Source organism: Colossoma macropomum, unplaced genomic scaffold (genome assembly GCF_904425465.1).
Source record: "Colossoma macropomum unplaced genomic scaffold, Colossoma_macropomum, whole genome shotgun sequence".
Taxonomy (NCBI): domain Eukaryota; kingdom Metazoa; phylum Chordata; class Actinopteri; order Characiformes; family Serrasalmidae; genus Colossoma; species Colossoma macropomum.
Window position 1 is genome coordinate 21739871 of NW_023494801.1, and position 20603 is coordinate 21760473.

Consider the following 20603-nt stretch of genomic DNA (forward strand, 5'->3'; position numbering starts at 1 on the left):
TATGTCTTTTCCTGAGAGCTACTTGTGACCGAACATTCTTGATAGTTCTATGTTAGGTGCGCACTCAAAATGTTATGTTATTTTAAAATCACAAGAAAATACCCAATTTTTCTGTTTTTCATTCTAATCTCCAGATGTTATTCCAGTGGCAAATTAAGTAAATTAATAGTAAGTTCTGCTATCCATATATTTAAATAAGCATGCTTATTCTTTTAGTCTGCATATAAAACAAACTGTTATTCCTAATTACCTAATAAATCTGAAACGCTCTCCCCCACATCTAACATCTCTGCTGTTGAGCACACTGTTGGCTAAGCTTAACCCAACTGCTTGCCATCGTACATGTCAGACAAGCCTGAACAGCATTCTTTTTATCATCCCACTGATGTGTTTGACCCTGGAGTGAACATTTAGAGTGAGGTTAGGAAAGCGTGTCATAACACAGAGCTTTATAGCATGGACCTGAATCAAACTCCCCACCCTGTCACTTTCTCTCTTGCTCCTTCTCTCTGTCTCTGTCTTTCTCCCAGCTGCTACATTTTTTTTTATCCTTTGATTTGCAAAGACATTGAAAAGCCTTTTTTTTTCCATGTCCAGTCACGAGACCCATCACACATTTGGACCTTCTGGGGGGCAGGGAGACAAGGGCAACATGATAGTGAAATAAACTGAATTTATTGTATATTGTAATCACTCTTATCAAAAGAGACTGTGTAGTCATGTTTCAGATAAAACCAAATGTAGTTTTTCCAAAGCCAGCCAAAAACAGTAATGTTATTATCTGTGCAGGGATTTGAACCCTGGTCGCCAACACACAAAGCTGTGCCATCACTTACTTCACAATTTAATCATGATTATTAATGTTTAGTTGTAACTCTTTTTAAGAGCTCTACCGAGTCTCATACAAATCCTTGTTTTTACATGAAAGAGAATTTTTTTGTAGCAAGTTAACACCCCTTATTTCCAACATTATTTGGTTTTACAGAATAACCACATCATGGGATCTGATGCTGTGTTTTATTGGTTGGATTTCCAGTGCTGTGGTGATGCATGACAGTTACTATGGAGAAATCTCCACAGGTGGTCGGTACTGCGGCAGAGGTCTCATAGGACCTAACAAAACCGACAAGCTCTATTCCTAGGGTGAGTCTGAGTCTCACCTCATGGTATAGATCTTGAAAAATGGCAGGTGCAATAATAATGCACTTATTATACACATCATAAAAGGGAATTTGTACCATCTGAGGGTAAAAGGGGCAAGGGCTCAAGACCCTCCGGAGTCTGTATTTGCATGTGCCTGAAAAAAGGGACTGTTTAGGTATTTGTTTGTTAAAGTCAGTGTGAATCTGAATGAGGCATTTCTGAGTAAAACATAACATTTTTGGTTAATATTACTTTTTACCCGCCCACTGGTGAGTGATGATGTAGTTGAAACTCAGAAGATGTTTTGGAAGCAGACAAAAGTGACTTTGCTTTGATCAGAGATTACAGGGAAACAGTTTTCTTTTAAATGATATATGATCTGATAAATCATGCTTAAAATGACCAGGGACGTGAACCTACAAGGTAAAGAGTCACTTATCATTTCAGGTTGACTTTACAATTGTAATATTGGCAAAGGATAAAAGGTAATGTAATGTACTGTACAAACCCTATGCCAAAAAAGTTGGGCCAGCATGTGAAATGCCAATAGAAACAGAAAGCAGTCTGTTTAACCTGTATTAAATTGAAAATGGTACAAAAACACTATGATTTACCTTACGAACTTTTTTTATATATAAATATACGCTCAATCTAAACTTGTGCCTGCAACATGTTCCAAAAAAGTTGGGACAGAAGCATGTTTACCACTGTGTTCCATCACATTTAATTTCAACAGCACTTTGGGGACTGAAGACACCAATTGATCCAGTTTTGAAAACAGAATTTTTTCCTTTCTTCAATTATCCAACTCTTCAACTGTGCAACAGCACAAGGCTGTTCCTAGTCTTACATTGACCCTGTTGCCACTTTTTTGGAAAGTGTTGTAGGCATCAAGTTTAGTAGTAACAATGAAATCAATAAGATAAAACATGACATCTTGTTTTTGTACAGTTTTCATTCAATTTCAGGTCAAAGTAGATTTCTAAAGAACTGCTTTCTGTTTTTATTTGCAATTTATCGACTGTCCCAACTTTTTTGCAATTGGATTTAAACATTAACTATAGGCAAAGTTAAGTTTCATAACTGACAGCACTTTGTAGATTCTAGTGATTTAGGTGATTGGTAGAATAACCCAGTGTGTAAATCCATGTTGCACATAAAACCCTCAGAAACAGAATGAACATTTGTGCTGGAGCCACCTACACTGTTTATAAAAAGTTATAAAGACATTTAGCTTTTCAAATTTTTTAATAAATAAGCACATGAAAATGAAGTAGAGGGACCAGCAAAAGTAGTACTTTGAATAATGATATATATTTACACTTTTTATCCCATTGTTGTGATGTCAGCACTGATCAGCACTAAAAAATTTGAGTTGTTTAAACCTTTGGTGGTTTGAGAAAGAAATAACTATTTAAACCAACATAAAGCTACTCCTTGTACCATATTTTTGCACATGAAAATATGCTGTGCATTGCAAAATACAGGGTGATTCAAAAAGATTAATCCGATTTCAATATGATTTATTTCACTTGTAAAACATTACAGAACAATGTAGTAAATTGTAAATGGTTTAGTCAAATTCATCCCACACTCAACTGAGCATGTTGGGTGTCGCTGTACTGTACCAGTGTTGTGGAACCAACAATGAACGCTCTGAGCTGTTGAAGGTTCACTGTCGATGAAAATCACGTTGCACAGTTATGACGGATTCACTCTTATTGAAGTGGGGAACACAAATTCTTTCTGCTCAGGGGTCGCCATCTCCTCTCAGACTGAAGGGAGCCATCTTCTGGTGACAGTCAGAAGCACTGTCACCCCTTCTTTCAATTGGTATGTGATTGGTTCCTAGGCACCTCACGGTTGTGAAAATATGGCGCTTTAAAATTGGATGAATCTTTTTAAATCACCCTGTATACTGAAAGTATTAATCATCGAGATGGCACAGTACCACATTTTTTTCCAATGTCGATAACGATACAGAAACCTTAGTATTGGCTTAAGCTTTAAAACGAGCTTTAAAATGAGTTATTTTTAATTGAAGCGCTCCTTCAGGTGAGCATCTTAAAGCAGGCTATGATGCTCAAACTACTCAAAAACTATATTATACAGCAAAGTATCACATAGGTATGTTCTATTTCAAGGTTTGTTGGATTGGATTGGGCCATATCTGAAAGAATTAGCACAGTATTTTTGACAATTTTTGAAATGAACAGAAATGCAGTTTTCTTATGTGGAAAAATAAGTACACTCCTACACATTTCACTATTTCAAATGTGTCAAAGTAAGGCACTAATGATTAGAGCACTGTTAGAGAATATCTTGGAGGAACTGTCTGGAAGATCATGTGCAAGGAAGAAGTTTTGAAACCACTGCAAACTTGTCCTACTAGGCCAGGCCACCTCAGCAAATTTAACCCAAGAGCAGACTGTAAGATGCTAAAGGAAGTCTCCAAAAACCCCAGAATTTCATTACAGGATCTGCAGGTAGCTCTTGCCACTGTTGGTGTTAAAGTGCATGAATCTACCATTAGAAAAAGACTGCACAAATTTGATATTCATGATCGGTGCACCAGGAGGAAGCCTTTACTGTCTAAAATGAACATTGAGGCAAGATGAAAGTTTGCTAATGTATATCAAGGCAAGGACCAGGACCTCTGGTGCTATGAACAGACGAGTCAAAGATAGAGTTGTTTGGCCACAGTACCAGAAGCCATGTTTGATAAAAACCAAAGACAGCTTTTGATCAGAAGAACCTCATACTAACAGTAAACCATAGTGGTGGAAATGTTATGGTTTTGGGCTGCTTTGCTGCCTCAGGGCCTGGCCAACATGCATTCATGGAATTGACTATGAATTCTCTTTTAACCCAAAGAGTGCCTGAGCTCAGTGTGAGACCAGGCTGTAAAAAATTTAAAGCTGAAAAGTGAACCTTGCAACAGGATAAAGATCCTAAACACACAAGTTAATCCATCAAGAAATGACTCAAAATGAAGAAATGGTTACAGGATGACCTAGTCAAAGGCCCAGTCTGAATCCCATTGAAATGCTGTGGAGGGGATTTGAAATAGGCTGTACGTGCAAGAAACTCCTCAAACATTGCATGGTTGAAAGAATTCTGCATGAAGAAATGGACAAAATTATCTCTCAATAGATGTCATAAGCTGGTAGATGGTTATAGGAAACACCTCCAAAAAGTTGTTTCTGCCAAAGGGAGCAGTTACTGAAGCCAGGGGTGTATTTACTTTTTCAAGAGACAAAAATGACATCTTAGATATTTATTGTTTTATTTTAAATAAATGATTGCAAAGTCAAATTTCCACATGCAAGTAAATAAGTAAGTTCCAAAGCCATAATGGAGTTGCTCTGGAACTAATCTTTAGATGCCTGGAACTGTTTTACTGTTATATTGTTTACATATACGATTTAGTGATCATTCTACTTTATTTAGGCAGTCATTAATTTGTGGGATTTCTCTGTATGCGTGCTTCTGCCCACTCCCACCTGAAGGGGTCTGATTTTCGCCCGCTCCCATGAGCGACACTGAAAGTTAGTCCCGCGCCGCAAGATACTGTGTTGGGTTGCGTTGCGCGGTAGTGCAGACCTCTACTATCCTCAGACAGTAGATCTCATTCTGGGAAAGCAGAAACAGTGGCGAATTTACTGTATGATAGCCTAACAGCGTAATGATACCAGTTATAATTCATCGTTTTAACAAAAAAGGAATAAAACGTTACATGTAACTGTTGTTTAATATTACTTAGCAGTCTGTTTAAAATGAATTTGCACTCTTTAGTTCTCTGGCATCTCTTTTTACCAATATGCTGATTAATGCCTTTAAAGCTTTATCATCATCCCAGGCCTTATTGGACTGTATTCATTCTGTTATTTCTGATTCAGTGATTTTTGCTGATATCGGCCCAATTATAATACCTGCTATCAGTGCAGTCAAGTCAGTACTGATTAAGATATAATGATAATCATCAGATTTATCTGCTCAGGGGGACGAGGTCCAAAACACAACCGATGTTACACAGTGTTCTTTCACATGTGTGTTTTGCACTTTGTACCAGAGAGGTCTCCAAATCTGCAAAACTTGTGCAAATTTAGGAAAGGAACTCGCATGTATTTTTTTCTTGCTTTATTGAAACATAACAGTGAAAATCACACATTACATAAAAGATTTGAAAAGAAGTCTCCAGTCTTTTGACAGGCAAGGTATGTGTTGATGAATGATAGACCATGCCAAGCAGACAGTTTAGTCTCTTGTCTCTGTCTCTCGCTCTCTCCATTCTTCTTCGTCTTCCCGTTCTTTAATGTTGTTGTCCAGGAGCAGATTAACAAGGTGGTGCTGACAGGGCTAGAACTGGATATTAGAAGGCTCCTTCCAGCAATAGCAAAACATGTCTGTAAATACATGTTGAAGATATTTACTTTAATACATGCCGCTGCCAAAGTCCTCTCCCCATGCCACACAGCACATCTAGAGTTAGACATCAGGACAGGCGAAGCTTCAGCAAGCAGTATTGAAGATTCTCAAAGACCAGCTTGGGCAGCTTATGGATGGACAGGTTTTGTCCTTGTCTGAGCAAAGGGCCTCTCAGATACATGCTTTTAAATCTTGAATCTGTCGCTGTCAAAGCATGGTGGAAAAGTAATTAGAGTAGAAGATGGACAGATTGTGTGGTGGGGGAGGGTGGGCTGAGTAAGACAGGATATGGATGCGACTGTTTCAAATTCATGACTTAAGTGTCATTCTCTGCTTTTTTTTTTTATAGAAGTTAAAAAAAAATCAGCAGTCTTTTGAAGTCTTTTTTTCCCCTTCCCCTCCCTTTGCGTTCATACCACAACAGACAGTGTAGTTTCATTCTATCTCACTATCTGTCTGTCTGCTTTGTGAGCAATGGTTTCGTTTGGATGACTTTCGAAAGCAATTTATCCCCCTTCGGTCCAAGTTCTCTTCCACACAGTTTAATCAAAACACCCAGACGGTGGTGTGTGCGTGCGTTTGTCTGTGTTTTATACATTTTCAGGACCCTGATGTTGTGACTTTGTAGGAAACCAGAGAAAAACAGCTAATCTAGATCAACAAAAACAATGTTTTTTTCCTCTCTCTTTTTTTCTTCAAAGTCACTATGTTTGTGGGCCCTGAAGATGTATGAAAGTCATACAGTTTATTATTTATTTATTTTTTAATCTAATTTTTCCATTTTCAAATTGTCAGTTCTACCCGCTAGCTAGGTCTCTACACATCATGCGGTGTTAGCAAGCTTGGAGAGTGAAGGCATCTTTTCAGACTTTTCAGCCAATGCAACATCATCAAACAGCTCAATGTGCTTTGAGGAGAACACTAACGGCCAATTCTGTTACATTAGCTAATAGACGCCCGTGCTGGCTAGCATCGTGCTGGGTGCGGGTGGAAGAGTCTTACCCACCCAGAGAGAGCAAGACCATACGCTCTCTTGGACTCCTAACCATGGATGGCTGTGGCATCGCCAGGGATCAAACTTGTGATCTCCCGACAATAGGCCGAGCGATTAGACAGTCAGAGCCGCTCAGGAGCCTATAAAGTGCTTTTTAAAGACATCTGCGGATTTCGTATTTGAAACTAAAAACACAGAAACAAGAAAAAAACAATCAAAACTGAATTTCCCCCTTTTTTCACAAAGGAATTTGAAGTAATGTGTAAACATTGTTACGTTGTCAAAATGCACCATTCACTCTCCAGTCCATGTGTGAAATCTAAGCTGTAAAAACAGCCCATTTGGAGTTTTTTGTTAATGTGATGTCACAAGAACCAACAATTTTCCATATGTCAGCCTATTCAGGCTACAGCAGTTCAGCTTTGTCTATTCATAATGAAGTTCTAAGGAGTGTTCAGCTCTGGATTATTTAGGCACAGTAACAAAAACAGCCTGTTTAACTCTAAGGGATAAAGAGAGATGGTCATGGGAAAATGGTCATGTAAGAATGAATTATGACAGCTTTTGTTACATAAAACCACACAAATGTGGGGAAAAAATAAAGCACAAAAATGTAGGAAATGGACCCTTTAAGGTTAAGGGTTAGGAAATTCTTACTACATGTGGATCCTTAATATATGTAGTATGCGTTACCATTTCAAAGTTGATCACTGTTTTCCTTCATGTTAAAAACATTTTTGCAGATACATAAATAATTCTAGTATGATTGTGCCATTCCACAGCTTCACAGGTTTGGAATCAGTTGAGAGGAAGATGTGTCTGGAATTTAAATGTAGAAGATTCCATAATAAGAAACTTGGCTTATTAAAGAATTAATAAAAATTACATTAACTACATAATTACAGTGTAGTGTTTATTATTTAATAGCCTCTTGATGTTTCCACAAAAATGTGAAAAATAAAATGTTTTAAAATAGCTTCTGTTATCTGGCTTATAATATTTAAGTCTACACTGTAAATGTCATTATTGAATAAAACAAAAGCAAATATATGACAAGTTATTCAAGACTTTTGAATGGTAAAATATATGGGATATGTGTATGACCCCATCCTAAAAATGCATAGAAGTTTGTGTGTGTGTGTGTGCGCGCATGCTCTGCCTCAGACCACTGGATGGACTCTTTGCAGATTATGGGTCCTGCTGACAAAGGCCAAAACTCAAAGGAAAAGGAAAAAAAATGGTTTAAAAAAGAAACGGAAATGGGTTAGCCGCACACAATGTCTTGAAGTGACCTGCGGTATTCTTCTGAGTAAACAGCCAGAGTTTAGGGAAGAGCATGTGTTTAAGTGGCATCCTTTGAAGTTGGCCTAGATTGTTTATGATAAATAAATGGAGGTCGGAGTGGGAGGGGAAGTTTTGGAGGGGTGGAGGAGGTGTCTCGCCAAGAAAGGAGGAGACTTAAGGCCTTGCATTGTTTTATTTTCGCAGATTGAGCACCCCAGGTATTTGCGCGAGAACCCTATTCCCTTGTCTCCGGTAAGTGCCAAAACCCCCTAGTGGAAGGGGGCAGGAAGAGAGGTCACTTTGATCCTTTCCAATGAATTCCTCTCACATCTCTATCTCTCTCTCTCTCTCTCTCTCTGTTTCTCTATCACTCTCTCTCTAATAGATTCACCCGAAATCAAGCCTAAGAAAAAACAGCCCCTGTACTGATGAACAAGCTTCAGTTTTCAAACCAGATAAGGAGGTAGGCACCACAAAATAAGACCCACTGTTCCTCACCAAAATGTACTAAATAGGTGTATCTCAATCTGGTTCTCAGGGCATCTCAAAGTCCACATTTTTGCCCAGAGATAGAGCAAAAACCTAGACACACTATATTTTATATAACCTTTATTTAGACATTGCAACAATAGCAGAACCTTTTTTGATTCTGTGTAGAATCATATACAACACAGTCTTCTATATAGAACCATTTTCAAAAAGATTCTCTATAGAACCATATACAACACATTCTCCATCAATTTGAAGAACCATGCAAAGAACTGTTTAAGCATAATATGTTTCTATAACAGAACTCATGGTTCTAAATAGAACCATTGCCTTTAAGTCCCGTTGAAGAACCATTTTTTAAGTGTGTGCTTTATATAATTTCCAGTCAAAATGGCCATTAGGACCAGGTTTTCCAGCATCACGGGAAAAAAATATGTTTAACAGAATTTTACCCAGAAGGAAAATTTCCAGGATTTATTGTGTCCACTTTTTGCCTCTGTTATAGCTTCCATTCTTTTCAGGAGACTCACTTTCAGTTTTTTATAGAAATCTACAGGTATTTTTTCATACTTTCAAAGTTCAGTCTTAGAAATTGGTTGCATTTTCTGCTTCCCACAATCCAAGTAATCCCACATTCACCGATGTAGAAATCTGGACCCTAGAGTGGTCAGTCCTGGTAAGTCCAGTGTTCTGAGAACACCAGCAGCTTATTTGTGATTTGCACATTTCCTTTTCTCAGTAACGATTTCTTGACAGTCCTTTCAGACTCAGAGCTTCTCACATTGAGCTGTCTTCTCAGGGTAAAGTATGGACAGAAACACCAGTGGATTTTTTTCATATCTGAAGCAAAAATAGAGCTTAATTTTTCATCTCATCTTTAAAAAAGATGAAAAATGTAAGTACTCTTCATCTGATGATGCCAGTTTTGATGGTCCAGAGATCTTGCATAGTTGTTAGGAGCAAAATTTTGTATTTTAATATTAGTTATTAGTATAGTATTTAATATTAGTATCCAGTTTTGGGAATTCTTTTTTTACTCCAGTTTTTCCTTTGACTGGATTATCTTATGTCTAAACTTCTAAGAAATATCTCCTGAAAAGAAATAGTTACTGTTTGTTTTGACTGGAAATTAAATAAATGAGGGGCAGTCTCTGACTTTCCACAGTGCTGTATGAACTACTCTGTACAACATTGAAATGAGTGGTAAACAGCTTTGAACAGCTGCATGGAAACAAGCACCTACCCACTAGTACCATATTTGCAAATGAGACACCTAGATTTGCCCTCATATATACAGTACTGTGCAAAGGTTTTAGGTCTGAGAATATTAGATTTAAAAGCTATTCATTGGGGCAGTGAGCTTTTATTTTCTCAGTGCTTCATTATGTTAAATCAGTTATTTTTAGCTCACCAGCTATCAGCTGTGTTTTTTAAATATAAGAAACTCTTATTACCTTTATGCTGCATGTATGTTTTTATTATTATTATTATTATTATTATTAATAATAATTGTAATGATATGTACTGTTTTCACAGCTTATAATTTTTTTTGCAACTAACAATTTTGCACAATAGTAATTTGATAGGAAAGCATTCAGCACTGGTCATCCATTAATTAAAATTCTACCTCTTTAATGCGCAAGCACAGCCCTGAAATCTCTTAGAATTGCTAAATCGGTCATAAATACAAGCCTGAAACTCATGCAAGCCTGATCTTAGCTACGCAGTGGCTCAGGACTAATGAACCCCTAAAGACTGAAGTCTACAAATTTGCTAATTATACACATAATAATGATATTTTGATAAGATATTGATAACATTTGATTATTTAACTTCAAAATATTAGGGTAAAATTTAGACAAGGTTTCTCATACAGATATGGTAAAGACTGCACTATACACAGTTTTGAAGAACAAGGGCTAGTGTGTTGTAATCAGAGTTCATCTGAGGATTTCTACTGAACAGCCCCCTTAACTTTGTACCGATTTCTTAACATGGCATTTCTGAACCACTTCGAACTTGTTGAGGTTTGGCGTGACTTTGCAGCCTCTAGCTAAACGCCAGATGATAGTCGGTTGCATTTTATATACACTTGAAAAGCCTAGACGCTGAAAGGAGGTTTGGCTGACGCACCTTGGTGAAATCCGTCCCCTCTCCTTGAGTTTTTGCTTGTTTTTGAGACACTGATCCCAAACGGCCTTTTAAGAGACTCACAAGAAAAAGACAGTGTTGTGATGACAGGTTTTTTTTTCCTGTTATGTTGGCTTAAGCTGCAAATCCCATAGAGGCAGCTTCGCTTTGATGTTGCTTCTCGCTTTCTCGTCTGGTACTGTTAAATATAAAACTAGGCATGACCTGCCTTAATCACCCACCCACCCCTCTTTGCTTTTCCTTTGGAGGAGAGCTTCTCTCAGTTTGGTCTGCTTGAGTCACAAACCAGCCATTAATCCACCAAAAACAATCAGCAGTGTCCTTCTTCATGATAACCCACAGCTTGCCCAACAATGGTGATTTGGCATTCTTTAATTTTGAGAGCTGCTGTTGTGGCCGCTTTGTTGCTCAGATTGAGCCCAGAGATGAAACAGAAATGGTGCAACAAATAAGCTTGCTGGCTAACGTTCAGGCATACATTAAGGCAAGTTATTTGAAGCCATACCATAAAAGAACCATATATGGTTTCCTAAAGTATGATTTCTACAAGTTGTTTTAAAGACACATCCATGGAAAAGTTCTTCAGGGAACCAACAATTTGTTCTTCTGTGGCATTATTCCAACAAAACCATTTTGGCACCATTACTTTTAAGAGCGTACACCCTGAATGGCAGTGTTCAGCAGCCCTCCTCCTGCAGATTTGCTTTCCTGCAGAGTTTAGTTCCAACCTGCATCTAACATACTGCCACCCATTACCTAACACTAATGCATGTGATCCAGCCAAAGACTTCCAAAGAAGTTCAGTTGCTGGAGCAGGTGTGACCGATTGTGGTTGGAACTACATTCTATAGGAAGACAGATCTTCAGGGCCAGGGTTGGTGACCACTGCTTATATGTGTTGTGTGTTGAATAGGGCCAGAATGATATAAAAATTAGCAGCTGGTACCGATACTGATTTATGGGCACGTCTAAAGCCATTAATATCAGCTGATATAATTTTTATTGATATTTTCAATTTTAACTTTAAAGCAATAGCTTATTAGTTAAAACGTGCTATTCTGACTGATATTCTTGTAAGTTCTAAACTTAAACAACAGACACTCAGACTCATAAATAATAGAAATATTGTAGCACTGTAGATGGAGCTGCCCAAAATTCCTTGAGGTTTTGATTTATATTAATGATCCCTTTTCTTATTTTTCAGTAGTTTTCATTACTCTTAAAAAATGGTTCTTGTGTGTCAATTCTGAGTACATTATGATATATTAAGAGCTCATCACTCATTGTTTAACTATATGACAGCATTACAGACTGATTTGGTAAATCTGAACACAAAACAATAAATAACAAACAAAAAAACAAATCCCTGCAAAACTGCTGATAGTAAATATTGGCTGATATTGTAGTCCAACCAATATATCGGTCAGGCTCTAGTGTAACACCGTGCTGTAACTCTTGAGACCCAGCGGCCCTCTTGTGTTTATATTGAAGCTGCAGAAAAAGCTCTCTCATAAGGTTGAGAAAGGTGAGTGAAAAGTTCCTCAGAAGCCACTGGGCTTTCATGAGGGGAAATGGTGCATGACTTGGCTTTTACTGCCTATGATTGAAATGGCAGCGATGTATTCAGGGGGGTTAAGGGAGGCGAGTGAGGTTACACTGCTGCACACTGTTTCCTGTACTCATCTCTAGTCCCTCTTCTGCCAAAAGACCCCTCTAAAGACAGATTTATTCTGCTACCCCCATTTCTTTTCCAGCTTTTTTTCAGTTCTTTTTGGAGTAAAAAAAAAATTCTCTCTGTTGTATCTCTCTCTTTCTGTCTCTATGGCTCTCTCGCACCCACACTTTCACATTGTCTCTATTTTTCTAATTAGGTTCGTTTCTTCTGACAGTGTTTGAAATAGGCTAGTGGCAGTGGCCCAAGAGTCCAAGCAGCAGTGTCACCTGGTATTTGCAGCTGTGTAAATATTGATTAACTATAATATTTTTTCATGGCAGATCATACACAGTCAAGTCACATTATTATGACCACCAGCTAATATCCAGAGTAACCGCCATGTGCAGCACGTACAGCAGCTAGACAGGCTGGGAGTGACTCAGTAAGGTCCGGGTAGGTTGTCACAGGTATCTGGAGCCATGCTGACTGCAGTGCATCCCACAGCTGCTGGAGGGAGCTTGGGGGAGGATCCATAGAACGAACACAACGATCGAGTTGGTCCCACAGATGCTCAGTTGGGTTCAAGTCTGGGGAATTAGGGGGCCAGGGTAGTATTTAGAAGTCTTGGTCATGCTCTTCCAACCAATGTCGGACATTTCTAGCCGTGTGACGTGGCATTGTCTTGCTGGAAGAGCCCATTGCCCCCAGGGAAGACAATCAGCATGTATGGGAGTACGTGATCTGAAAGGGTAGATTCATACCCAAATCGGTTGAGAGTGCCTTCTACATGGATGAGAATGTCATGAAAACGTTCCCCAGACCATAACGCTGCCACCACCAGCTTGTTGGCATGAAGTGGTCATAATAATGTGACTCGACAGTGTAGAAATCAAAGAAAACGTAGACCTATAGGAAAACATATAACCAGAGTTTGTTAGGGTTAATTATTTTTCATACCATCATTCAGACCCCAAATATCACACCAGGATTTTTCCAGCAGAGAGGAGCGCCGACACCACTCTGCATCACTTCTTGAGATTTGAGTATTCATCCTCTGAACCTGTAAGTTTTCCCTGGACCTGAACCTGGCTAATATAGTAGACATATGATGAACTTTTTAGCTACATTAGCCTGGTAGCTGCAGTACAAGATTAGAGGGTGAATTATACTCATGTGAAGATGCAAGATGAAGTGTGTCTGTATCAAGAGACAGAGGAAGGGGTTAAGCATAGCTTGCAGAGGCCAACTTGTTGTGTGAATCTGCGGAGCTCTACATAAAGTACATGCTCATTGGCTATCCAGTGGTACTAGGGGTGAGACAAGATCCTACAATTGTTCTCAACTAATAATATCAAGGCACTGAGAAAGGCATTGTTTGAAAGCAGATGTAGAAAAATTTATCTAAATGCTGTAGGCTTATAAGCATAGTTAGTGTCCCAAAAAAATTTGCAAAAAAAATATTGGATCGGTATCGGCTGATGCTCAAAGTTTCAGTATCTGTACTGGAATAGAAAAAGTGGTGTAGAGCCATCTCTACAGGGAAGTATGTTGGCAGACACCTATGCGAATGTCTGCACTTGGTGGCCACATGTTCGCAGATGCGCAGGCAGAAATAGAATTGGGCCCTAAAGAAGCTAACTTTGGACACTAAACATGTCTTGGCAATCTATGTTTAGCAGTATGGGGAAAAGTGTCTAAATGAAACCTAAACTAGAGCCCGGCAGATGTATTGCTTGGCCAGTAATATTGGACAGTGTAGATGACCCACGGTTTGTGGTATTTGCAAAAATATGGCTGATATTTGTTTACCTTTTTTTTTTTGGACGTAGCATTTAGGGTTCGGCAGTATCCCTTTTTTCCCCCTTTTGTAAAATCTTCAAACCATCTCCAGTTTCTATTGGTGAACACACATACCATTAATCAGTGAGCCCATCTAAAATATAAATGAGTGGAATATGTTGCTTTATCTGTCAGACGTGGGCTAGAAATTTGACAGTTTTTTTTTTAATATAAATAAAGTTATAAATTTGAAATTACGTAATTTTTTTTGAATGCTGGCACCACCCAACCCCAGCAGCATCACTGGGATTTGAGCCCCCAGTGATGGTATGAAACCTTAAACTGGAAACTGGAGGGTTTAACTGTATGACAGAACTGCAGCCTTATTTGCTCAATTTGAACTCAAAACGCCATCAGAATCAGAATACCAAAAGCATATAAACCTTCAACTTAAATCTTAAATTACATCGGCCAATATTATTGGTTATTTCTTAAAAATCAGTGTTTAGTGTCAATTTTTACGATGTTTGGGCACTACTTTGTGTCACTATTTCAAAAAGGTCTGGTTGGTAGATGCTAGTACCTATTTTTTATTTCTCAGTGTAAACGCTTCTTTTTATTTTCTTCTTTTTTTCTATTTCTTTTGTTCTCTCAACAACACAGACCAATATCTTTGTGTAGTAATTAGGTAGATTAAGCCTCGCAGCGTGTAGCTGATGAGTCTTTTGATGCTGTTAGAGAACGATCAGTGTGTTCAGGTGTTCTCAGCAAGGGGTCTCCTCACATCACGTCTCCTCCGTGCCGGCCTCCTTTACACAGAAAAACTGCCATCCAGCTTTTGTTCCCCAGGCCAGCCTAATCTTTTTAATTACAGCACACCAACTTTAGCATCCGTAATTAATGGACAAGGCAGTGAAAGCGAAGGTGTTGGGCTGAATTGTTCTTATCTGGGCTGAACATGCTTTTGAAGTGCTCCAGATTTGCTCATAGACATGACTGCCACTGTGCTAGGCTAATGTTTGTGCTGTGTAATGCATGCTGTATTTCTGGGTGTATTGCATGATTCTGTCCACTAGTGGGAGACACTGATTGGCTTGTGTGTGTGCGCAAGCATGAGTATTGGGAGTGTGTGGACTGCCTCCTTCGTTTTCTCTTCTAGCCAGAACTCAGCTGGCAACTCCACAGCTTCAGCCTTGCTAAGACCCCCCTTAGGCCACAGCACTGCGCGCACACATGAAAGAGCAGAATTACTGGCAGCAAACAGTCCATGGCTTCAGTAGTATTAGAGAAATACCCAGTGTCTTCTGTAACAGAGTTAATAATATATGCGCTTTATAAATAGACTTAGGCTGTTTAATCTCCTAGTCAAAGCATTTGTAGACCACTAAAGTGTGGTCTGTTACGTAAATTCCTTATTAGCTACGTTTGTCTTGGAGTTGCCGCAGAGTGAGATTAACAATGGAGAACAAACCACATAAAGGAGATATTTTAGCTGATACTAGGTGTTTTGCGAATGCAGATCAGCGCTGCTTTAGTCATTAAACAACTGTCTAAAGAGTGTATAAAATATTTCCCATGTATTTAGCTAAAAGAAAGCAGTCGCATCAAATTGCTTGTAGTAAAGAGAGTGGCTTCTTTTAAGCCTATTACAAATCCCAGTTAAATGAAGCGGGTCTCTTTACTGCAGGTGATTTGATGTGATTTTGCCTTCTTTTAGGTAAATACATGGGAACGAAAACTTGGTGTGGAAAGATGTCCACGTTAAGCACTACTCCCTTAACGACTAAAACATTGGTGAAGCGGTATTTCTGAACCATTATGTTCAGCATAATTTAACGACAGACAATTTTGAAGTATATTTGGTCTTAGTTTGTTTTGGCTTCTCCAGAGTGAGAAAATGTTTGTTTTTTTTTCCTTCCTTTGAGTATTTCCTTAGAAATAAAAAATGGAAGTGAGAAAAAGTCGAATATCCAGCGCATGTCTATAAATATATGTAAAACATTTAATCATCTTCTGTTTTTGTACGTTTTTTGAAGTAGAAGTATATTGACAGTTAGCTGCTAAGGTGCTATTACTTAGCAAACAGTGCTCAGCAGAATGATCCAGTAGTTGTGAGAAAACCGCTGTTATCACAGATAAGAGCCCAGGTAAAGCACTTCTTGACACAGTCAGATTGTCCTGTCGGAACTACCGGTTGTACAATAGCTAACATACATTGTCTCTACCCAGCATTCAGTTCGCATAGTGACCTGCTGTGGTAATGTAACAGAAGAATTTGCTCACTGACATCAAGCTCACGGCTGTCGCTACAACGTGGAAGTGTGAGAATGCTCTTTCATATCGAAACATTATTGAACATTTCTTATTGTTCTATCGAGGAAAGTTATATCATGATAACTATCATTATCGTTTTATCGCCCAGCCCTAGTACCTTCTAAAGGAGATGTCATATTAGTATTGGCTGATACTCATGGCTTCAAGATCAGTGTCGTAAAAAGTGGTGGCATGTTGTCTAGTTTGTATTTTTTGGCCTAGTTTTGGGGATTTGAAGACGTCTCTTGTAAACATGTAACTACACAACCTGCGGAGGAGATGCTTACGGACCGTAATGACTAGGGGTGGGGGAAAAAAAATAGATTCTTAGATGCATCGTGATGCGGACGTGGCCGATTCTGAATCGATTCACAAATGTCAAAAATCGATTTTCTAAATATTTAATTCATAACTTAATGTTGACAGAACGCAAAAGGCGGAACTTGAAAGTGCGGAAGTGCAGCGCCCGGACAGTCTGTGGTGGCGCATAACAAAAACACAACTGGATGAGTGAGAAATCTGACCGGCACCCTCTGAATTAAAGGCCAGGTCAGGTCAGGAGTCGACAACCCAAATGTTAAGATGAGACATTTCATCCTGTCAACAAAAATCAAACCACATTGGGAGCCACAACATTTTATGTGCAGTATGTCTCAGTATGTGATAATGTCGTAGTATAGGTTAAAAAATATAAATGGAAACGCAGACTTACTTTGCTCTGCTTTGAGCTTTAGCTGCATTCCTTCCATCTCCGCCAGAAAACTTTTCCTCAAAAGTAGATCAGTTTCTTGTAAAATGTCTCTCAACGTTCGACTGTTTTATGAGGCTGAAGTCGCTTCTCATTCTCCAGCTTCTTGTTCGAATTTTTTCGTTCCACCTTAAATTCTGCCTGAGGCGCCAGAAAGTAAATGCGGCACCATTTAAGGTGGACCGGGAAAATTCGAAAGAGAAGCTGACTTCATCTTCGCAACTTTTTAGTGTTTGACAGTCTCTCATTGCAGGTTTAACGTTCCAGGAAACCAGCTGCGCTACTTATAAATGCGAAGTCCACTCGTCTCTAGATGTTCATCTTAAATCTTTCTCTTTGCCTTTTCGTTAGCTACAAGCTCGGCGAGACTGCGTCAGAGAACATTGAGTTGGACCTTCTTTTTAGCCCATGCGTGTGACGTTAATGCATAAAGATGTGTGACATAGTCTGAAAAACTCCTGCTAAATCCTACCTGATGCCTCTGACTTTGGTTGGAGGTTTTGGAAGTCTGGTAAATTACATATTCTGCTCAATTTGCTAATGCTTGAGCAACTATTGGCAGCTTAACTTGCGTGGCCTTTTCTCCGCCTTTTTTAAATCATACGTAATTAGCAATCTACAGTTTGCTCTGATGTGGCTGCAATACGCGCTCACAGTCTGTTATTGTTTCTCCAATTCTGTTTTCTTTTGGTGGAGTAGACTTACACTCCTGTATAATGTCTTGGTGGAAAAAAAGATTGTATTAACACAGTCATTTCTTTATCTGAATTTTCTTTTGTGTGTATGTGTAGGTGCTCCTGTGTGCAAATTGTTTAATTAACTACAGCCTTAGTAAGGCAAACATTAATTTTAGATGCATTGTACGCACATATTGCAGTCACATCAAGGCACATTTTGCACTGCGCATGTATTAGTATGTACATCTGGTTCCAAATGTCTGAAGCCCTGGTTGCCATTGGATTAGTTTTTAGGGGGTAGTTTGTAATCCATTACCGTAGGATGAGTGAGTTTCTAGTGGGTTGTATTTTCTACAAACGTTCATATTTGCCTCACATATGATTACACGCCATTTGATATTGTGCATGTGTGAACGTAAAATAATGCTTTATATCTGAGGCTGCCATTTTAATTGCAACTGCAGGTCTAAAGTGCAAACTTGGGGTGTTTTCAGACCATGTCAAGTCCATACCAGAGTTTGGGTTTTTGACGTATCTTTTTTATACGGTTTTGGTGATTTCACATTGCAGCAGCTGAAATGCACAAAATTTTTTTATTCAAGTGCTCTGTTACTCTCACATTTGCCACGATTTGAGCCAAAAAAAAGTCCTACCTTACGTTAAAATAGAGACACTTGAGATCTCTGTCACAGTGAAAGCAATTATATAAAACTAACTTGATATTTGCTTCTTTATGATTTGTTTGTCAATTTGAATGTAACCACTGAGGTCACTGATGCAGTACATTCCGTGATCCATGTGCCAAAAGACATTACTTCACTATTATTTTATTGCTCGTCTGCCTGTAATTAGCAGCAGCTTAAACTGCAAGAATGATGAGTGCCTGTAAAGAGTCAGACATTAAAACAGGCAGATTATGAGTACAGGACAGTGCTGAAGAAAGCAGAAAAGCGCGCTGTGGTAATAAATTTCCTCATTTGGTGCAGCCGATCACAAACATGTGTTCCCAGCAGGGTTTATTTGGAAGTGAACCGAGACAAGTGATATTGCCGGACCATGATTTGCTTGTTCACTGTGCACCAGAGTACAAGGTGGCATGTTCACACTTATCACAACAGACCGAACTAAATAAAAATTTGATAAGTCCCCACCAAACAAGATAGGTGTGAAAGTGCCCTTACTCACCTCTGTGACTTTTACTAGTTTAACTCAGTCAAAATGTCAGTTGACATTTCTGATGTCCTCTGTTATTTCACCAAAATGGATGCAGTCATAATAAAACTTTGGTGATATCGACAAAGGTGTGAAAAGTGGCGGTATGTCTGGGCAGAGGGTTTAGATGAGAGGACAAACATTTGGGTGATATTAAAAGATCAATAGAACGGGAGCTTTTTGCTTCGTCTACTACAGCAGATTGTTATATAAGGGATGAAAAGGCCTTCATGAATCAAACTGCAGTACTGCTCAGAAATGACCTCAGTGCTCCCAGGAATGTTTATTTAAGTTTTTCTTACCAATGTTTGGCTCTTAAAGTAGAATGAATACAAATTTATCTAGCCAAGCAGTTAGCTTTGTGTTTATAAAGGTTCGCTTGCACCAAGAGATGCTTACTTGAACTCAGAGCGGCATCTTGAGTACGTTCATCATCATTAAAACAGAATTATTTCCAAATATTGTTCTTGTGTCCTCTAATGGGACAATTAGACACTAAATTAGACTCCCAGAAAACACTAAATTGCATTAAATGAGCTCTCAAATCCCCTGGATTTTCTAGACGTGACCCTGCATTTTCTTTTTCGGTCATGAACATTTTTCTTGCTGCCACCATTGCACACTCATTAGACTAATTTTATTGGGGTTAAACATAAACAATTTGTGTCCCATGTCTGCACAAGCATAAAATGAGAATGTTGTGTTTTCATAGCCAGCATAATCAAATTTTAATAATCACAGATAGAAATGAGCTTTTGTTCTGTTTTGGGTCTTGTTACTAGTCTCTAGTCTAGTGCTGTATCGCCACAGACAGCTTTATGACATGGCTAACCAGGTCAACCAGGTCAGGTCATAATCTGAATGAAAAGCACTTAAAGACATGAGTGAGATTTCTGTTGCATTATAATGGGAAAAGTCTGCACTAATGAATTAATTGTAATAATAAAGGCATGACAAGATCACCTGATGGCTGTCCCTTTGTGATGCCAAAAGTGGTAACGTAAGTAGTAGTGGGTAACATAGAGGTTAATCCAGTGTGCTGTTTGAAATTGTACCTCAGTTTTGTGATAACCATTATACTGGTATGCCAAAAATATGTACAGATACAGTTTGGTTCATTGCATCTGATGTAGTCCACTTTGATTTTGAGGCAGCAGACATAAAGGAATGGCCAGTCTTTTGCAAAAGGCCTTAGTCTATCATGAACAGAGCGCTTGTTTCTTCTTGTACTGACTCGGTCAGCTGCATCAGATGAGGCAGTTGTGCGTGCAACAAGTCGTGGACCAACTGGTACTGAAGTGTGAATAACTGGAATATTTTTTTTTTTTATTCAAGCAGTCTCTTGACATTCGGAGAGACGAGTGTATGGGATGCAGGTATAATCTGAATATTTGGCAAAGCTGACCTTGCTTCATATTTGCAATTTCCATTCCACCTTAAATGGTGCAGCAGCAGTTGCATTCAACTGCCTGTACAGGTGCCATAATGTAGCTGCTGCTTCATTTAAGGCGGAGCTGAAAATTCTAACAAAAAGATGTTGAATAAGAAACCTTATTTAATACCAAAACCGTCAGAAGTCTTAATTATACTGTAATAACAATTTTGGTCATATTTCCCACTACTGCCTCAAAGCCAATAAGAATTATCTCAGAGGTATTCAAAACCAATAGAAATGAACAGTTTAATGTTGGTTGTCAGGAAGTGATAATTGTCTAGCTGAGTAATGGTCAC

At 38.7% G+C, this 20603-nt stretch overlaps 1 protein-coding gene across 3 annotated transcripts in view; it reads left to right on the plus strand.

Annotated features, from left to right (window-relative positions):
* Window positions 1–20603, plus strand: part of cep112 (centrosomal protein 112) — a 196246-nt gene that overhangs the window by 25826 nt on the left and 149817 nt on the right. For 2 of the 3 annotated variants that reach the window (XM_036589491.1, XM_036589493.1), the window contains exons 7-8: window positions 8054–8101; window positions 8235–8312. The exons of the other annotated variant lie outside the window; for it this stretch is intronic. In XM_036589491.1, coding sequence (XP_036445384.1) covers window positions 8054–8101; window positions 8235–8312 — 126 coding nt within the window. The remainder of the gene's footprint in view (window positions 1–8053; window positions 8102–8234; window positions 8313–20603) is intronic. 3 annotated transcript variants of the gene reach the window in all.